The sequence below is a fragment of the Talpa europaea genome, assembly GCF_964194135.1.
Source record: "Talpa europaea genome assembly, chromosome: 9".
In the NCBI taxonomy this organism is placed as follows: Eukaryota; Metazoa; Chordata; class Mammalia; order Eulipotyphla; family Talpidae; genus Talpa; species Talpa europaea.
This window is the reverse complement of record NC_140076.1, coordinates 41,837,686-41,850,842: the sequence shown is the minus strand read 5'-3', so window position 1 is coordinate 41,850,842 and position 13,157 is coordinate 41,837,686. Positions and strand designations below refer to the sequence as shown.

At 40.4% G+C, this 13,157-nt stretch overlaps 1 protein-coding gene across 1 annotated transcript in view; it reads left to right on the top strand.

Moving 5' to 3' along the window:
* Nucleotides 1–9,196: 9,196 nt before the first annotated feature.
* The window catches only part of DNAI3 (dynein axonemal intermediate chain 3), a gene marked incomplete at both ends in the record, with an annotated part of 62,504 nt that continues 58,543 nt past the window's right edge, over nt 9,197–13,157 (top strand). Inside the window, 2 exons of the mRNA XM_084242331.1 lie at nt 9,197–9,278; nt 9,720–9,758. Of these exons, the coding sequence (XP_084098457.1) occupies nt 9,197–9,278; nt 9,720–9,758 (121 nt within the window). The remainder of the gene's footprint in view (nt 9,279–9,719; nt 9,759–13,157) is intronic.

Genomic DNA, 13,157 nt, shown 5'->3' with positions numbered 1-13,157 from the left:
GTGCACTTCCTTATAAAATCCTGTTTTAGTCATAACCCTAAATCAGTTTAACCAGAACCTAACCCTAGTCCCAAAATCTGACCATCCTCAATACTTGATTAGGTTTCTTCTCCCCTACCATCCCCCAGGTTATATTGCCCTGGCCTGTTTTCGGCTAGAATCCTGTTAGGTGGGTTTAGCCTGGCCACCTACCCCTGTTGTTTTCTCTTAGTAACTTTTTACCCACAGCCCAGGGTTTTAAATTCCCAGAGGGTGGTGTATTTGAAGTTAAGCCTCATAGCTCTCCCAATGTAAAATTCCCTATAAGTAAGTTCTGTATTATCATCTTTAACAAATATCATTGAATTGTTTTAAAGAGTAGACTTCCAGCCGTAACCTCCTTCTTCAAAATTTTTTAAAATGAAACCCTAAGGTATTCCTTATCAGGCATGGGTCAGGAAACTTGGTTTTAATTACAACCACTTTCGATTGTTTTGGTAGGTTTTTTTTTTGTTTTTTTTTTTTTTTTTTGGGCCACAGTTAAGTTTGTAAAGGTCACTAAATTTTCATAACAGGTAGTATGGCAAATTATACCTAGAAAATGTCAGATATAATAGGAAACCTTGTTTAAGTCCAAAGTCAGTTGCATGGATAATAATAAATAGAAATAGCTTTTCTTGCACTGGGGTATAAGAATTGAATCCCAAAAGGTAGATACTCAAAAGCTGGCTTGGCACATTTAATTCTCAAATGCAATTTGGAAAATATAAGTAAATTTCTAACAACTGTATATATCCATATAACACTATCTCCTTAAGATAAAAATGAAGTCATCATGGACAGTGAATATTTGAAATGCATGATTATTCAGGAATAATTTGAATTTTGAAAAGGTTTGCAACATAAATGGTGACCCTCACTTAACCCCAGCTGGAACTGAATCAAGTAAACTGGTGAATGGAAAAACCAGGCTTTGGAGTTCTAAGGGAGTCCTCATTCCCTCCTGTACCACTTGCTGGTTGCCTTCTGGGAATTACTTAACCTCTCCCTCTCCTCTGCACCTATTCCTACCTGTGTATAATCAGTCTAATAAAAGGAATGATGACCTTTAATTAATAGAATGCATGTAAATTACCCGTAGCATTTCTTGCTCAGCTCCTGCACTGGCTCTCTAGAGACAGCTACTGCTCATTGCCTGCAGACCACCTGTAGGGACCACATAGAGGGGAAGAGAAGCGGGGTGGCTCTGTCCTTTTTAGACCCCATGTGACCCAAGCCATTCTGTACAGAAGTTATAAAAAAGCTTTTCTCCTTACTTTGGTGTCACACATATTCCAATTTCTTGTTGAAGTTTTAGCCCATATTTTCTAGACTTGTCACAATTGGCCTGCTCCTTCAAAAGGTAAAGCTTTATTCCCAGGTCAGACTTTTCGTTTTCTCATTTCTGACTCTTTTGGGGTACTCCTTAGTTCCTCCTGCAGTATAGCTTGTGATATTTTCCCCAAGCACTTTGAAAACATGTCAGAATTCCAGCAGTTTAGAACTCAAACAAGGACACTTCCTTTCCACCCACCTCCTCCCTCCCAGGCATTCTGATGCATACAAACAAAAGGAATAAAGACTCCTATTCAGGGTCTCCATCTGCTGGTTTCTGAAGGTCTTTTTTTTTTTAATTCTCAAAAAGGGGTGGGAGAGTGGGCCTCCCCGTTGGCGCAGCGGTTGAGCGCTGGGTTGTGAAGCTGCCCCGCAGCCTCTGCAGCGCTGGTTCCATCCCGGCTGCTCCCTGGCCACTGGAGGAGGGTCCCACATGGCTCGCAGACCTCTCCTGCCGCCTGCTGCTCCCCTCAGCAGTATACTTCGGTCCTTCTGCCTGCTCTGCTCCCTGCTCTGACTCTGGTGAATTCTCTCACCCTCCCGCGCTTCTGACTGTACCCAGTGCTTGTATAAATAAATAAATAAATAAATAAATAAATAAATAAATAAATAAATAAATGTTTAAAAAAAAAGGGGGGGTGGGAGAATCATGCACTAAAAACCACCTCATATATAAATCATTAGATTACCCTTCTGTATATCCAATTTGAAACTTACTTCTCAAAATGTCTTTAAATAATCAGAGAAGTATTTTCAGCTACAAATTCTAACTTTCTTGTTGTGACATGTGACTCATCCCTCCAAATGGACATGCCCTTGGGGGAATCTCTAAAGAATGGATGGCAGAGAGACTTGGTGTCTCACTGAAATCACAAGTTTCTAATCTTTACTTCTTTAAATGCAGCTGCAAAGTATTATGAATTTTTTTGCAAGAAAAGGAAATTCTTTGGAAGAATACAAAGAAGCTTTTGTTAGAGAAAGTCCTCTATCAAAAGATTAGCTTTCACGAATAGCCTGTCAATTAAATAATCAAAATATATTTTATTAAATATCCATGTAAAATACTGTGTAAACCAATGGTGATATAAAGGAATGAGACACCATTCCCACTTAAATTTCAGTAGGAGAGACATTGTATAAATAAGCCATTGCAGGGCCTCCCTGGTGGCACAGGGGTTAAAGACAAGTGCTATCAGGCTATTGCCAGCCACTGCAGCATGATTTATATCCCTCACCAGCTAGGGAGCTAGTCCACATGGCACAGCAGACCTTTCCTGTCTCACCCGCTGCTCCCCTAAGCAGTGTATTTCAGTAGATCTGTCTGTTCTGGTCCCCACTCTGTCTCTGGTGAATCCTCTCACCCCTCCTCCCCCGCATCTCTGGCCTACACCCCAGTTCTTGTATGCATAAATAAATAAATCTTAAAAAAAAATAATAAATAAACCACTGCAATATAATGTGATGCTTGATATAGAAAATCAGAAAAGAATGATATTTTGTTGGGTGCCTGGATGACTTTTGAGAGAAGGTGATATATGAGGTGGTTAATGAAAAATAAATAGGAGTTTACCAAATAATGAAGACCAAGAAAGGCTTTGCAATTTGAGGCAGAGGTAGAAGAGGCAGAAGGGTGAAGAGAGGTGAAGTTGTGAAAGTGCATGGCATTCTGGGACAACAGTCAAGATTTCTGCATAACCAGAGAACTCTCTGGTTGTCCTTCCTGAGTCTGTGCAGCAGTGTGCCAGGGATTGTGGAAAACCACAGAATAAGCAAGGCACAACTTCCTGGGGCTTCCTTGAGTTTATTCAAGTGCATGTCAAATCTAGCTAATAGTGGTATAAAACAAGTTTTCCAGTTTCATTGAGATATAATTGCTATATATGCTCATAGAAAGATTTCACTTTTAAAAATGAAAATAGCATGAATACATTGTGGAACAGAATGCAAAAATCTCATGAGTTCTTTCTATGAAACAAATCTCACTTGCAGAATTCTATTTCAAATAATAACCACAGTGGTCAATCTATTACTAATCCATAACCCCCTAAGTTTCAGGCTCCCCTGCTCTTACCGGCTTCAGTTGAGAACCACTAGAGTAGAAGGTAAGTTTAGCCAGGCAGAGAGGCAGGAGGTTAGGAATACAACCTATTATCTTCCAGAATCCTGCTTATACAAGGTTTCATATGCTAGACTGTGAATATCTAAGCAGGGTGATAGCAGGATTCAATCTCTTTTTTAGAATGCTGTTGCAACTTGACAAATTAGAGAAGAGACAACAGATCAAGTCAAAAGACTTACTACCCTCTAGGTTAGAGATGGTGCCCACCTGAATAAGGCAGAGGCATGAAGATGGCTCAAAAGAGATAGATTATTGGGCCTCCCCGGTGGCGCAGCGGTTGAGCGCTGGGTTGCGAAGTTGCCCACGGCCTCTGCAGCATGGGTTCGATCCCCGGCTGCTCCCCGGCTCCTCAGCAGTATGCTTCGGTCCTTCTGCCTGCTCTGCTCCCACATGGCGTGCGGACCTCTCCTGCCGCCCACTGCTCCCCTCAGCAGTGTGCTTCGGTCCTTCTGCCTGCTCTGCTCCCTGCTCCCTGCTCTGGCTCTGGTGAGTTCTCTCACCCTCCTGCGCTTCTGACTGTACCCAGTGCATGTATAAACAAAACAAACAAATTAAATAAATAAATCAATAAATAAACATGCCTCTATTAAAAAAAAGAGATAGATTATTGGAGAGATCTTTAGGAAAAGAAAATAACAGGTTTTAGTGCTATGTTGGCTGTGGAGTCAGGGATGACAGATTTCTAGCTTTGCAAACTGATAGACAGTGATTTTTTAACTATGGTAGAAAATAAAGGAGGAAAAAAGTCTGTAAAGACAATGAGCTGATTTGAAAGCTCTGCTAAGTTGTGATGACTATGGTTCAGCCATTAATTCATTTACTTATTCATTATTATTTTCATCCGGCAACTATTAAACACTAAACTAGAAATGTATTTGGAAATTTCCAGGAGGTAATGGAAATTTAGGTGTAGAGCTTAAGAGAACTATAAGACTGAGAGTATAGAAATGGAAGTTCACTGCTGGTTTTGGAGGGATTCATGGAGAATAAAGGAATCAATATAATGCCACCAGGAGAAAAACTGAGAAAAGAAGTCTGAAGGACTGAGCCCCAGGAAAACAATTCTCTCAGTGTCAGTGTCAGCAAAAGAACCTGAGATAAGGTTGTCCGAATGATAAATGCTCCTCCTAGTTTTTAAAAAATGATTTATTTAGTAAAATTTACTTGCATTTTGCAGACACAAATTATTCAGAAATTGGAAAGAATCTATTTGACCTTCCTCCACATCATCTCATATAGGATCATTAAGTCTCTAACATGTTATGAATCTACAAGTCTCATCTCAATTAAATATTAAATAGGGTGTAAAAATTAATTTAGACAATTACAGCAGTCAATTGCACTGCTTTATTAAATGCTGCGGGCTTACAAATTGAGATGTTACAATTATTTTTAAAGTAAAGAAGGAAAACAGTGCTCATAGAAATTAAATTCACCATATGAGTCCCACAGGATTCATAATCACAGATAAAATAAGCCTTGGAATTACTCTGAGATTTCATCTTTGTCCGCAGAGATTCATACTTTCGGTTTGGAAAATGAACACATTAGAAGTTCTAGGACATCCGGTTGAACCCGAGTTTCTCTCTTTCACAGATGAATCTAGGGTAACTCCTGGCAGGGCCCCAGCTGCAACTCCGGTAAGGAGGGTAGCTGCCCCAAGGGGTTCAAGTCCTCAATCTTCACTTCACCCTTTGTTGCAAACGACCACACTCTAGACGAATTGTCTTTGAGTACCGTTACACTAGGTGTGGGGTTTGGACCGAGTCAGAGCTGGAGTCAGTGTGGACCACTGCCTGCAACACACGTAACTGCTTAAGTTGTCCCTTCCTAGCTGAAGACTGAGGACCTCACTCCTGTTCCTGTTGCATGACGTCAACGTCATGTCAACCAATCATAAGCCGGCACTGAAAGGGGCTGTTAGGGAGCTGACACTGTATGGTGATGGCCCTTGTCAATCTCAGCAGAGCTGACGCCTCTTTTCTCAGTGTAAGCAACGGATGCGTCTTAGCAACCGCCTGCTGGGTTGCTGTTGTTTGAGCTCTTGGGACTTGTTTTTCAAGAGAATCTAACTCCCAACTCCAGCTTGTGAAGGAGCTTTCCTCCAGGGTATTGTAAAGAGGCTTCTACTCCCTTTGGGTTAGCAGTAACAGGTAAGGGAATCTCTGAACGGGAAAGGAGGGTTGGAAAAACAATTAAGTTCTTATTTTGCTCTTTCAAGAGGTCCCAAGCTCTCATTGTGTCAGCGATGTGCTGCATTCAATGAAGATTACAAAAACGTACAAACCTTTCCCTCCTGCTTTCAAATAACTTCCAGCCTCACCAGGAAGGCAAAAATAGCAACGAGAGAGCAGTTAACGGCACTCTAAGAACTTTGAGGGAAGGCACCACATCTTATTCAGAGGTGGCATAGCCTTTGTGTCTGTCACGTTGCCTGCACATAGTAGGAGCTCAGCATATACTGAATGGATGGATGAACGAATATAAAAACAGCATGATCCTGGTTATTCAAAGAAGATTAATGTGGGCTGAAGTAAAGTGGGCTGAGATGTCTTCAGCACCTTCAGAAAGGACTGTAATGAATAAACAGTGAAGGTGATGGGGGAACATTAACTCTCTGAAAGTAAGACCCTTGCCTTATTCCTGTAGTGATCTCCAGAACTTAATTGCTACTCAATAATTTCTGTTTCCTTTCCACAGTGTATGCTGAATAGTGAGTGAATTCATAACAATCTTCAGGCAGTACTGAATTTGAGACCCTTTGCCATCGTAGAGGTCAGGCATAATTAAACACACTAAAGTGTAATTAGAAAGTGTTGGGTAGGGCCTCCCTGGTAGTGCAAGGGGTTAAGCACAGTACTGTGAAGGTATCTTCAGCCTCTGCAGCACGAGTTCGATCCCCAGCCAGCCAGGGAGTTACCCACATGGCGCCGCAGACCTCTCCTGTCTCTCCTGCTGCCCCCTTCAGCACTGTATTTCAGTCAGTCTGCCTGTTCTGTTCCCCACTCTGTCTCTGGTGAATCCTCTCACTCCCCACACCTCTGGCCTACACCCTAGTTAATTATTCATAAATAAATAAACCTTAAAAAAAAACAAAGAAAAAAAGTGTTAGGTAGAAGATTGTGTTCACCTAAGTGAGTAAGTTGGGAGTCTTTGGAGAGAGGGTTGTATTGGAGTTAAGCCTTGAAGAACAAGTAAGATTAATGCAAGCAGAGACAATGATATTGAGCAAGAGGGATGTGGAGGGAGGAGATTGCCCTGAGAGGGAAATAAGAAGGTACTCACTGTTTGGAGAATTAATAAGAAGCCCATGAAATGCCAGTAGAACAGAAAGGGTAGGTGTGGCCAGGAAGACTGTGAAAGGTGTAAGAAGGTGGTGCTTACAAGTATGGCTCTATCCAGTTTTGCAAAGTCCAGTCTATAGACCACCAAGGCTGCCTCATGGTAATTTAAAAAAACACAGAGCCCCGACTTGCCCAGACTTTCAGAATCACAGTGGGTCCAGGAAAATTGGATAGCAAATGAACTGCTTTTCTACACTATGGAGAATGCCACTCTAGATAATAGAGACCCCCCCCCCATTATGTTCCTCAATATACAGGGAAGTGACTTGCTAATATCTGCAGTTTAGAAAGAGAAGCTCTGACGACCTGCCCCATGAGTAACAGCTCTGGTTGGAATGGAGACAGAAATGTCAGTTAAATGTCCATGATCTAGTTGGAGAGTGGGGGTATGGAATCCATGGATAGAAAAAAAATCTACTTGTTTATTTTTACAAACCATTGATTGAAATGTATGCTCTGTTCACTCTTCATAACCAAACAGTAGTGTTAGTAGGAACTGTGACCTTGGCACAAAAGAAATTATAATTTTTTTCATATAACAGGATATAATTTATATTTTTATGCTACTCACTTCTTCAAAATTAAGGTAATAACTAGAACCACTGCTAGATGTTATTATTTGATATTCCTATCTTATAATTTGATTTGAATTGATCATAATTTTTAAAATATTTTTATATAATGTTATAAACCAATGTAATATTTCAATAAATTTTTTAAATCATGGGATTCTAAGGGATACAGAATATTAAAATATAGTTATCAAAAATATAAGTTTCTGGTGTATGGCCTTAATTAATAAGCATTCATATATACTATGTTATGTTTGCAACTGAGATGACACTAGAAGTTTTGTTTTCATCAGTCACCATACAGTTTAATCCCATGTTTTAGTTTGATAACATGGGCTTTCCAGGATGCCAAAGGAATTCACAAAATTGTTAGGACCTCCTGATATAGGGGAACATGTTGAAAGTGTGAACCAGAAGATGTTATGGGAGAGAAGAGTTTGGAAGTCAGGAGACATTTCAAAGGAAGAAGTGATAATACAGTATCTGCTTACATGAGTAAAATTTTGACTTATCTGTTCATGATTAATGCAAAAGCAGCACCTCCTAATTCTTGGAAACTGAGAACATACCTGGCAAAGAGAAATTAAGGATACAGATGGAATTAAAGTTGCTAATCAGCTGATCTTAAAATAGAGAGAATATTTTGCATTATATGGGTGGGTCCATGTAAACACTATAAAAGAAGGAGGAAGAAGAAAGGTGGAGAATATATTTTGTGAGAAAAACTTAACCTGCTATTGCAGGTATTGAAGAGGAAGGAAGAGTCCACCAATCAAGAAATACTGGTGGCCTCTAGAAACTGGAAAAGGCAAGGAAATAGATTCTCCTTAGAACTTCTAGAAAGGATGGGACACAGTCTTATTGACACCTTGATATTAGCCTAGTCAGATCCCTGTCAGACTTTTGACTACAGAGCTACAAAGTAATACATTGGTAATGCTTAAAGATACTAAGTTTGTAGTAATATGTTACAGCAACAAAAGAAAACTGTTGCAGCATGCATAAAAGTTATTCCACAGGTCCTTAGGCCAAAGTCTTTTGTACAAACTGGAAATCCATAAGCTAAGAAAGTTAACGGGAAAAAGGAGGGGGGCGAGAAATCGTTAATTCAATATTTTTTAAGTGTGTGCACTGTGCCTTTTACAGAGGAAACAATAATAAGCAAGAAAACATCAACTCCCTCCTCCCAAAGTCAAATTGCTCAGGTCCAAAATTGAATTCCTGCTCTTTCCTTTCCAATATGGTCTTCCACGGGCTCTGCAGCCCAATAAACAGAAACCCTATGCTTGTGCTCAGTCTCTTACACCAAACTCATTGAAGTCTTCCTTTGATGCCTTCCTTTCTCTCAGATCCTACATCCAACTAATCAGTAAATCCTATTGGCTCTGCTTACAAAATATTCCAGAATCCAATTACTTTTTCCATCCCACCTGATCTCACCTCCCTGATCTAAACTACCATCATCTCTCATGGATTATTGAAAGTCTCATTACAGGAAGGGTGGGGGTAGCACCAGTGTCCTCTCTCCTGCTTCCATGGCAAGGCCTGTGGCAGAAAACTTCAAGTGTCCTCTCCTTGTGTCTCTACTGAATGGCCCCACAGAAATGGTTAAGATCTCACCAGTAAGATTCTGGTTGCAATAGGTCTTAGTCACAGGACACCTGTTCTTTAAAGATATATGTTGACGTAGCCCAAGGAGAAACTGAGCAAAGTGTACCCTCGTGTGTACAAAATGATGTTTATTATATGAAACTGTAAACCATAATTTACTAACGACATTATCTTTTTGTGAACCCTAAGTCAGAGCCATGGCTCCAAAATCTCCAAAAACCAAGCGCCCACGTGTGGCAAAAAAGTCAAAGCGCAAAAAAGAGAAATATACATTGCCTGGTAAGATTGTTTATTCATTAATGGGATTTTTTTTTATCAAGTTAGTATTTGTATATATGTATATATATGTAATATGAAATAATATAAATATATTAGTAGCCAAAATGATTGTGGGTTTAAGTATCAAATAAACAACTATTTTTGCTGTCAGTAAGTCAAATATGTAGAATTCCAAATGTGGGGATTTATTTTTATTTTTGTTTCATTTCATTATAATATCAATTAAATGCCATATAATGAACGACCCTGCAAATATATCATTAAGAGATAATTCTGTGAGACAGGCAATTTTTTAGAGTCTACTGAATTATTCATGAAATGGCTTAAATCTTCATCATATATTTGTACATGAGTTTTGTGTTTTAAGGCTTAATAAAAGCTTGCAATAATAAGATCTATACTTGATTCCAAACATAAATTTGACATTTTATTATATTCCAGTTAATGAAGAACAAGAAGCTCTAAATATGGCAAACATGGGTAAGTAGAAATACAATTTAGAATTTATGTCCTCAGCTATATAATATTTTATGTGCAAAAGCCAGCAAGAATACTACAACTTGATGCTATTGGTCAAAATGTACATGGGGTAAAATTACATCATGTCAGTTAGAATATAAAATAAATTTAGGGAAGACTAAGAAGAATGGAAGAATCTTAAACTGAGAAAATTGACTTAGATCAAGGAGTTCTTAAAAATCCAACTCTGTATGATTAGTGAGAGGCCTTTCATAACTATAAAGTCTTATAAGTCTGCAAGTTATTTACTTTTTTGGAACAATTTTTTTCAGACTCTTGCCCATGGGCAAAACTTATATGTATATCATGAAAAGATACCACTATTTCAAGGAAGGAGGCTGATTCTTAACCAAATAAATTAGAGCTTTAAAAAGCAAACTATTTTTGTTACCATTTTTAGAAGTTAAATAATCATATACCAACAGAACTCTTTGTTTTTGTTTTTGATGTTGAAACTTTCTTGTTAGAGTTGTCTTAGAAGATGCACTTCATGTTTAGAAACAGTGAGGGTGGAGGAAAAGATTTAAAAACCATAAGGCCCCTGTAAAGACTTTGATTTTTAATCATGTGGGATAGGAGCCATGGGCAGTGTTGAAGTGGAGCAGTGCTGCTAACTGACTTATGTTTTATAGGGTCACCCAGAGAAGCAGACACTGCTTAGTAAGTGTTGTCCCAGAAAGGAGATCTGTTTGAAGCAAAATATAAGAGTGTGTGTGTGTGTGTGTGTTATTAGGACTGCATCTTAGAGAACACATGCAGCCCTTGAGTTATGAGCCCCAGTTGGATGAGATGGGAAGCACTTGTATAAACCAAAAGGATGGATTAATGCACACGCTTGTCTGCTCTATGCAAGTCAGGTTTGCCATGATTAAAACAGTTCTGATTGGTGGAGAGGTCTGCTAGTGGTGATTGGTCACACTGCAATCCTGGGTGATTGTGGCTGGAGGAGGTGTGTGTGTCTGAGCACCTTCACTTTCCTCCAAACTCTTTTTTTAGCTACTCAAATGGCTAAACTGTTCCTGTTTCTCGTCAGAAGCTGTAGTAACAACCCAGGGAAGAGATATGAGGCTGATTTGGTCAGGGTAGCAGAGGGGCAGAGGTGGGGAGAAAGTGAGAGGAGGGTCCCTTAACAGAAGTAGCACAGGAGCAGAGGAGCCTGCCTGACAAATATATGTTGAATTAATGAATGTACCACACAAAAACTATGCATTGAAAACAAGCAGAACCTTCTCTGCTATGTTCACACATTAGAAACTATTGCATAGTAAGGGACCCTGGTTTGAATCCCAGCTCTCCCATCTACAACTCTCAGCAATTGACCTCCAACACATTACATAAACTATACACCTCAGTTTCCTTAGCTAAAATAATGGTGACAATTCTAGTAACCACCTCAGAATGTCGTTGTGAAAACTAAATGAATTAGTAACACACATAAGGTGCTTAGAGCAGTGCCTAGCACACAGTAAGTGCTCTATAAAAATTACTATAACTGACATGGCTGTCACTTACTTGCATTATTATTCATTCACCGCCCCAATCCAGTACCTGATCAACAGGTCTTGCCCTAGTAGCAGAGCACAAAGCACTGTGGTGATGGATGGTGGGTTCTATGGCTGTGGGAGAACTACAGGGGACTACACCTGAGGGGAGAAATCAAATACTGTACAAAAATGAATAGAGGGGTAAGAAAATAAACAAATAAATTTAATAATTTTTTTTTTTTTAAAAAACAACAAGTAGGCCTTTTTCTAGCTGCAATGAGCAATCAGTAATAACTGTGGGTAACTGATAGCCAATAGACCTAACTTCCAGAAGCTTCAGGATGCCCCGTAGGCTTCCTCCTCTGGCCCAACATTTTCTCATCCTCCTGGAGCAACCAGCATTCCATTCTGCTGGGGACTCAGCTGAGTCCATAGCTGTCTTGTTGCTGATTACTACATCCTCATTGTTGACCCAGGGTGCTGACTTCAGTGAGGCTCAGTTAGTCTCAAAGCCTAACTAGTAGCCAGACATCCTTTGGGGTGCCAGGAGCACTAGGCCTTGCTGTGTTGACTTTGTTGGGGTAGGAATGAAGGCACTAGAGTAGGAAGGATTGTGTGGTCTATTAGCTATAGGTTATCCGCAGTTATTACTGATTGTTCATTGCAGTTAGAAAAAGTCTTACTTGTGTTTTTAATTTTTTTTTAAAGATTTATTTATTTATGCATACAAAAACTGGGATGTAAGCCAGAGGTGCGGGGAGGGGGTGAGGTGAGAGGATTCAGAGACAGAGTAGGAAGCAGAACAGGCAGATCTACTGAAATACACTGGTGAGATAGGAAGTGAGACAGGAGAGGTCTGCTGCGCCATGTGGGTTGCTCCCTGACCAGGGATTGAACTTGTGCTGCAGTAGCTGGCAATAGCTTGATATCTCTGTTCATTTTTTTTTTTTAATAGAGGCATGCTTTATTTTTTATTTGTTTGCTGGTTTGTTTTGTTTATACATGCACTGGGTACAGTCAGAAGCGCGGGAGGGTGAGAGAATTCACCAGAGCCAGAGCGGGGAGCAGAGCAGGCAGAAGGACCGAAGTACACTGCTGAGGGGAGCAGCGGGCGGCAGGAGAGGTCTGCGCGCCATGTGGGACCCTCCTCCGGTGGCCGGGGAGCAGCCGGGGATTGAACCGGCGCCGCAGAGGCGGCGCGCAGTTTCGCAACCCAGCGCTCAACCGCTGCGCCACCGGGGAGGCCCTCTCTGTTCATTTTTGTACAGTATTTGATGTCTCCCCTAAGGTGTTCTTCCACCACCATAGCACCCACCATCCATCACCATAGACCTTTGTGCTATTCCCTCCCTTGTTCTGACCCCCCCCCCCGCCCTGCTGTATGCCTCAGATTGACAAATTACTTTTACTAACTTCTAAATAAAGGAATTTTGATCCTGTATAAAGTTTTCTTGAGAAACTCCAGTTGGTGTGGAATGAACATATCTGTGAAAAATAAAGCTAATAGAATTTGAAGTGTGTTTTGTGGGGCAGGTGCCACAAATACCACCTTGCGCACTGTCTTTCCAGTTTCTCACATGACAGCCCGCTTTCCGGCTTTCCAGGCTCTGCAAATAGCTCTGTTCTAAAGAACTGCTCGGCCTCTTCAGCCCTAGCTCAGCATGAGTCTGACAGCTCCACCTAGTGGTGTTCAAAGGCAAAACAGCAGAACATTTACTCTGCATTTCACACTATACAAATTCCCCTGAACAGTGTGTTTTGGAGGATTACTTGTATGTGAATCAAATCAACATTTATTTTTTAAGCCTCTCCTATGTACTAGGTGTTGGGGTTGGTATTTTTAGAGAAATATAAACGAGCAGTTTGTCCTATGAAT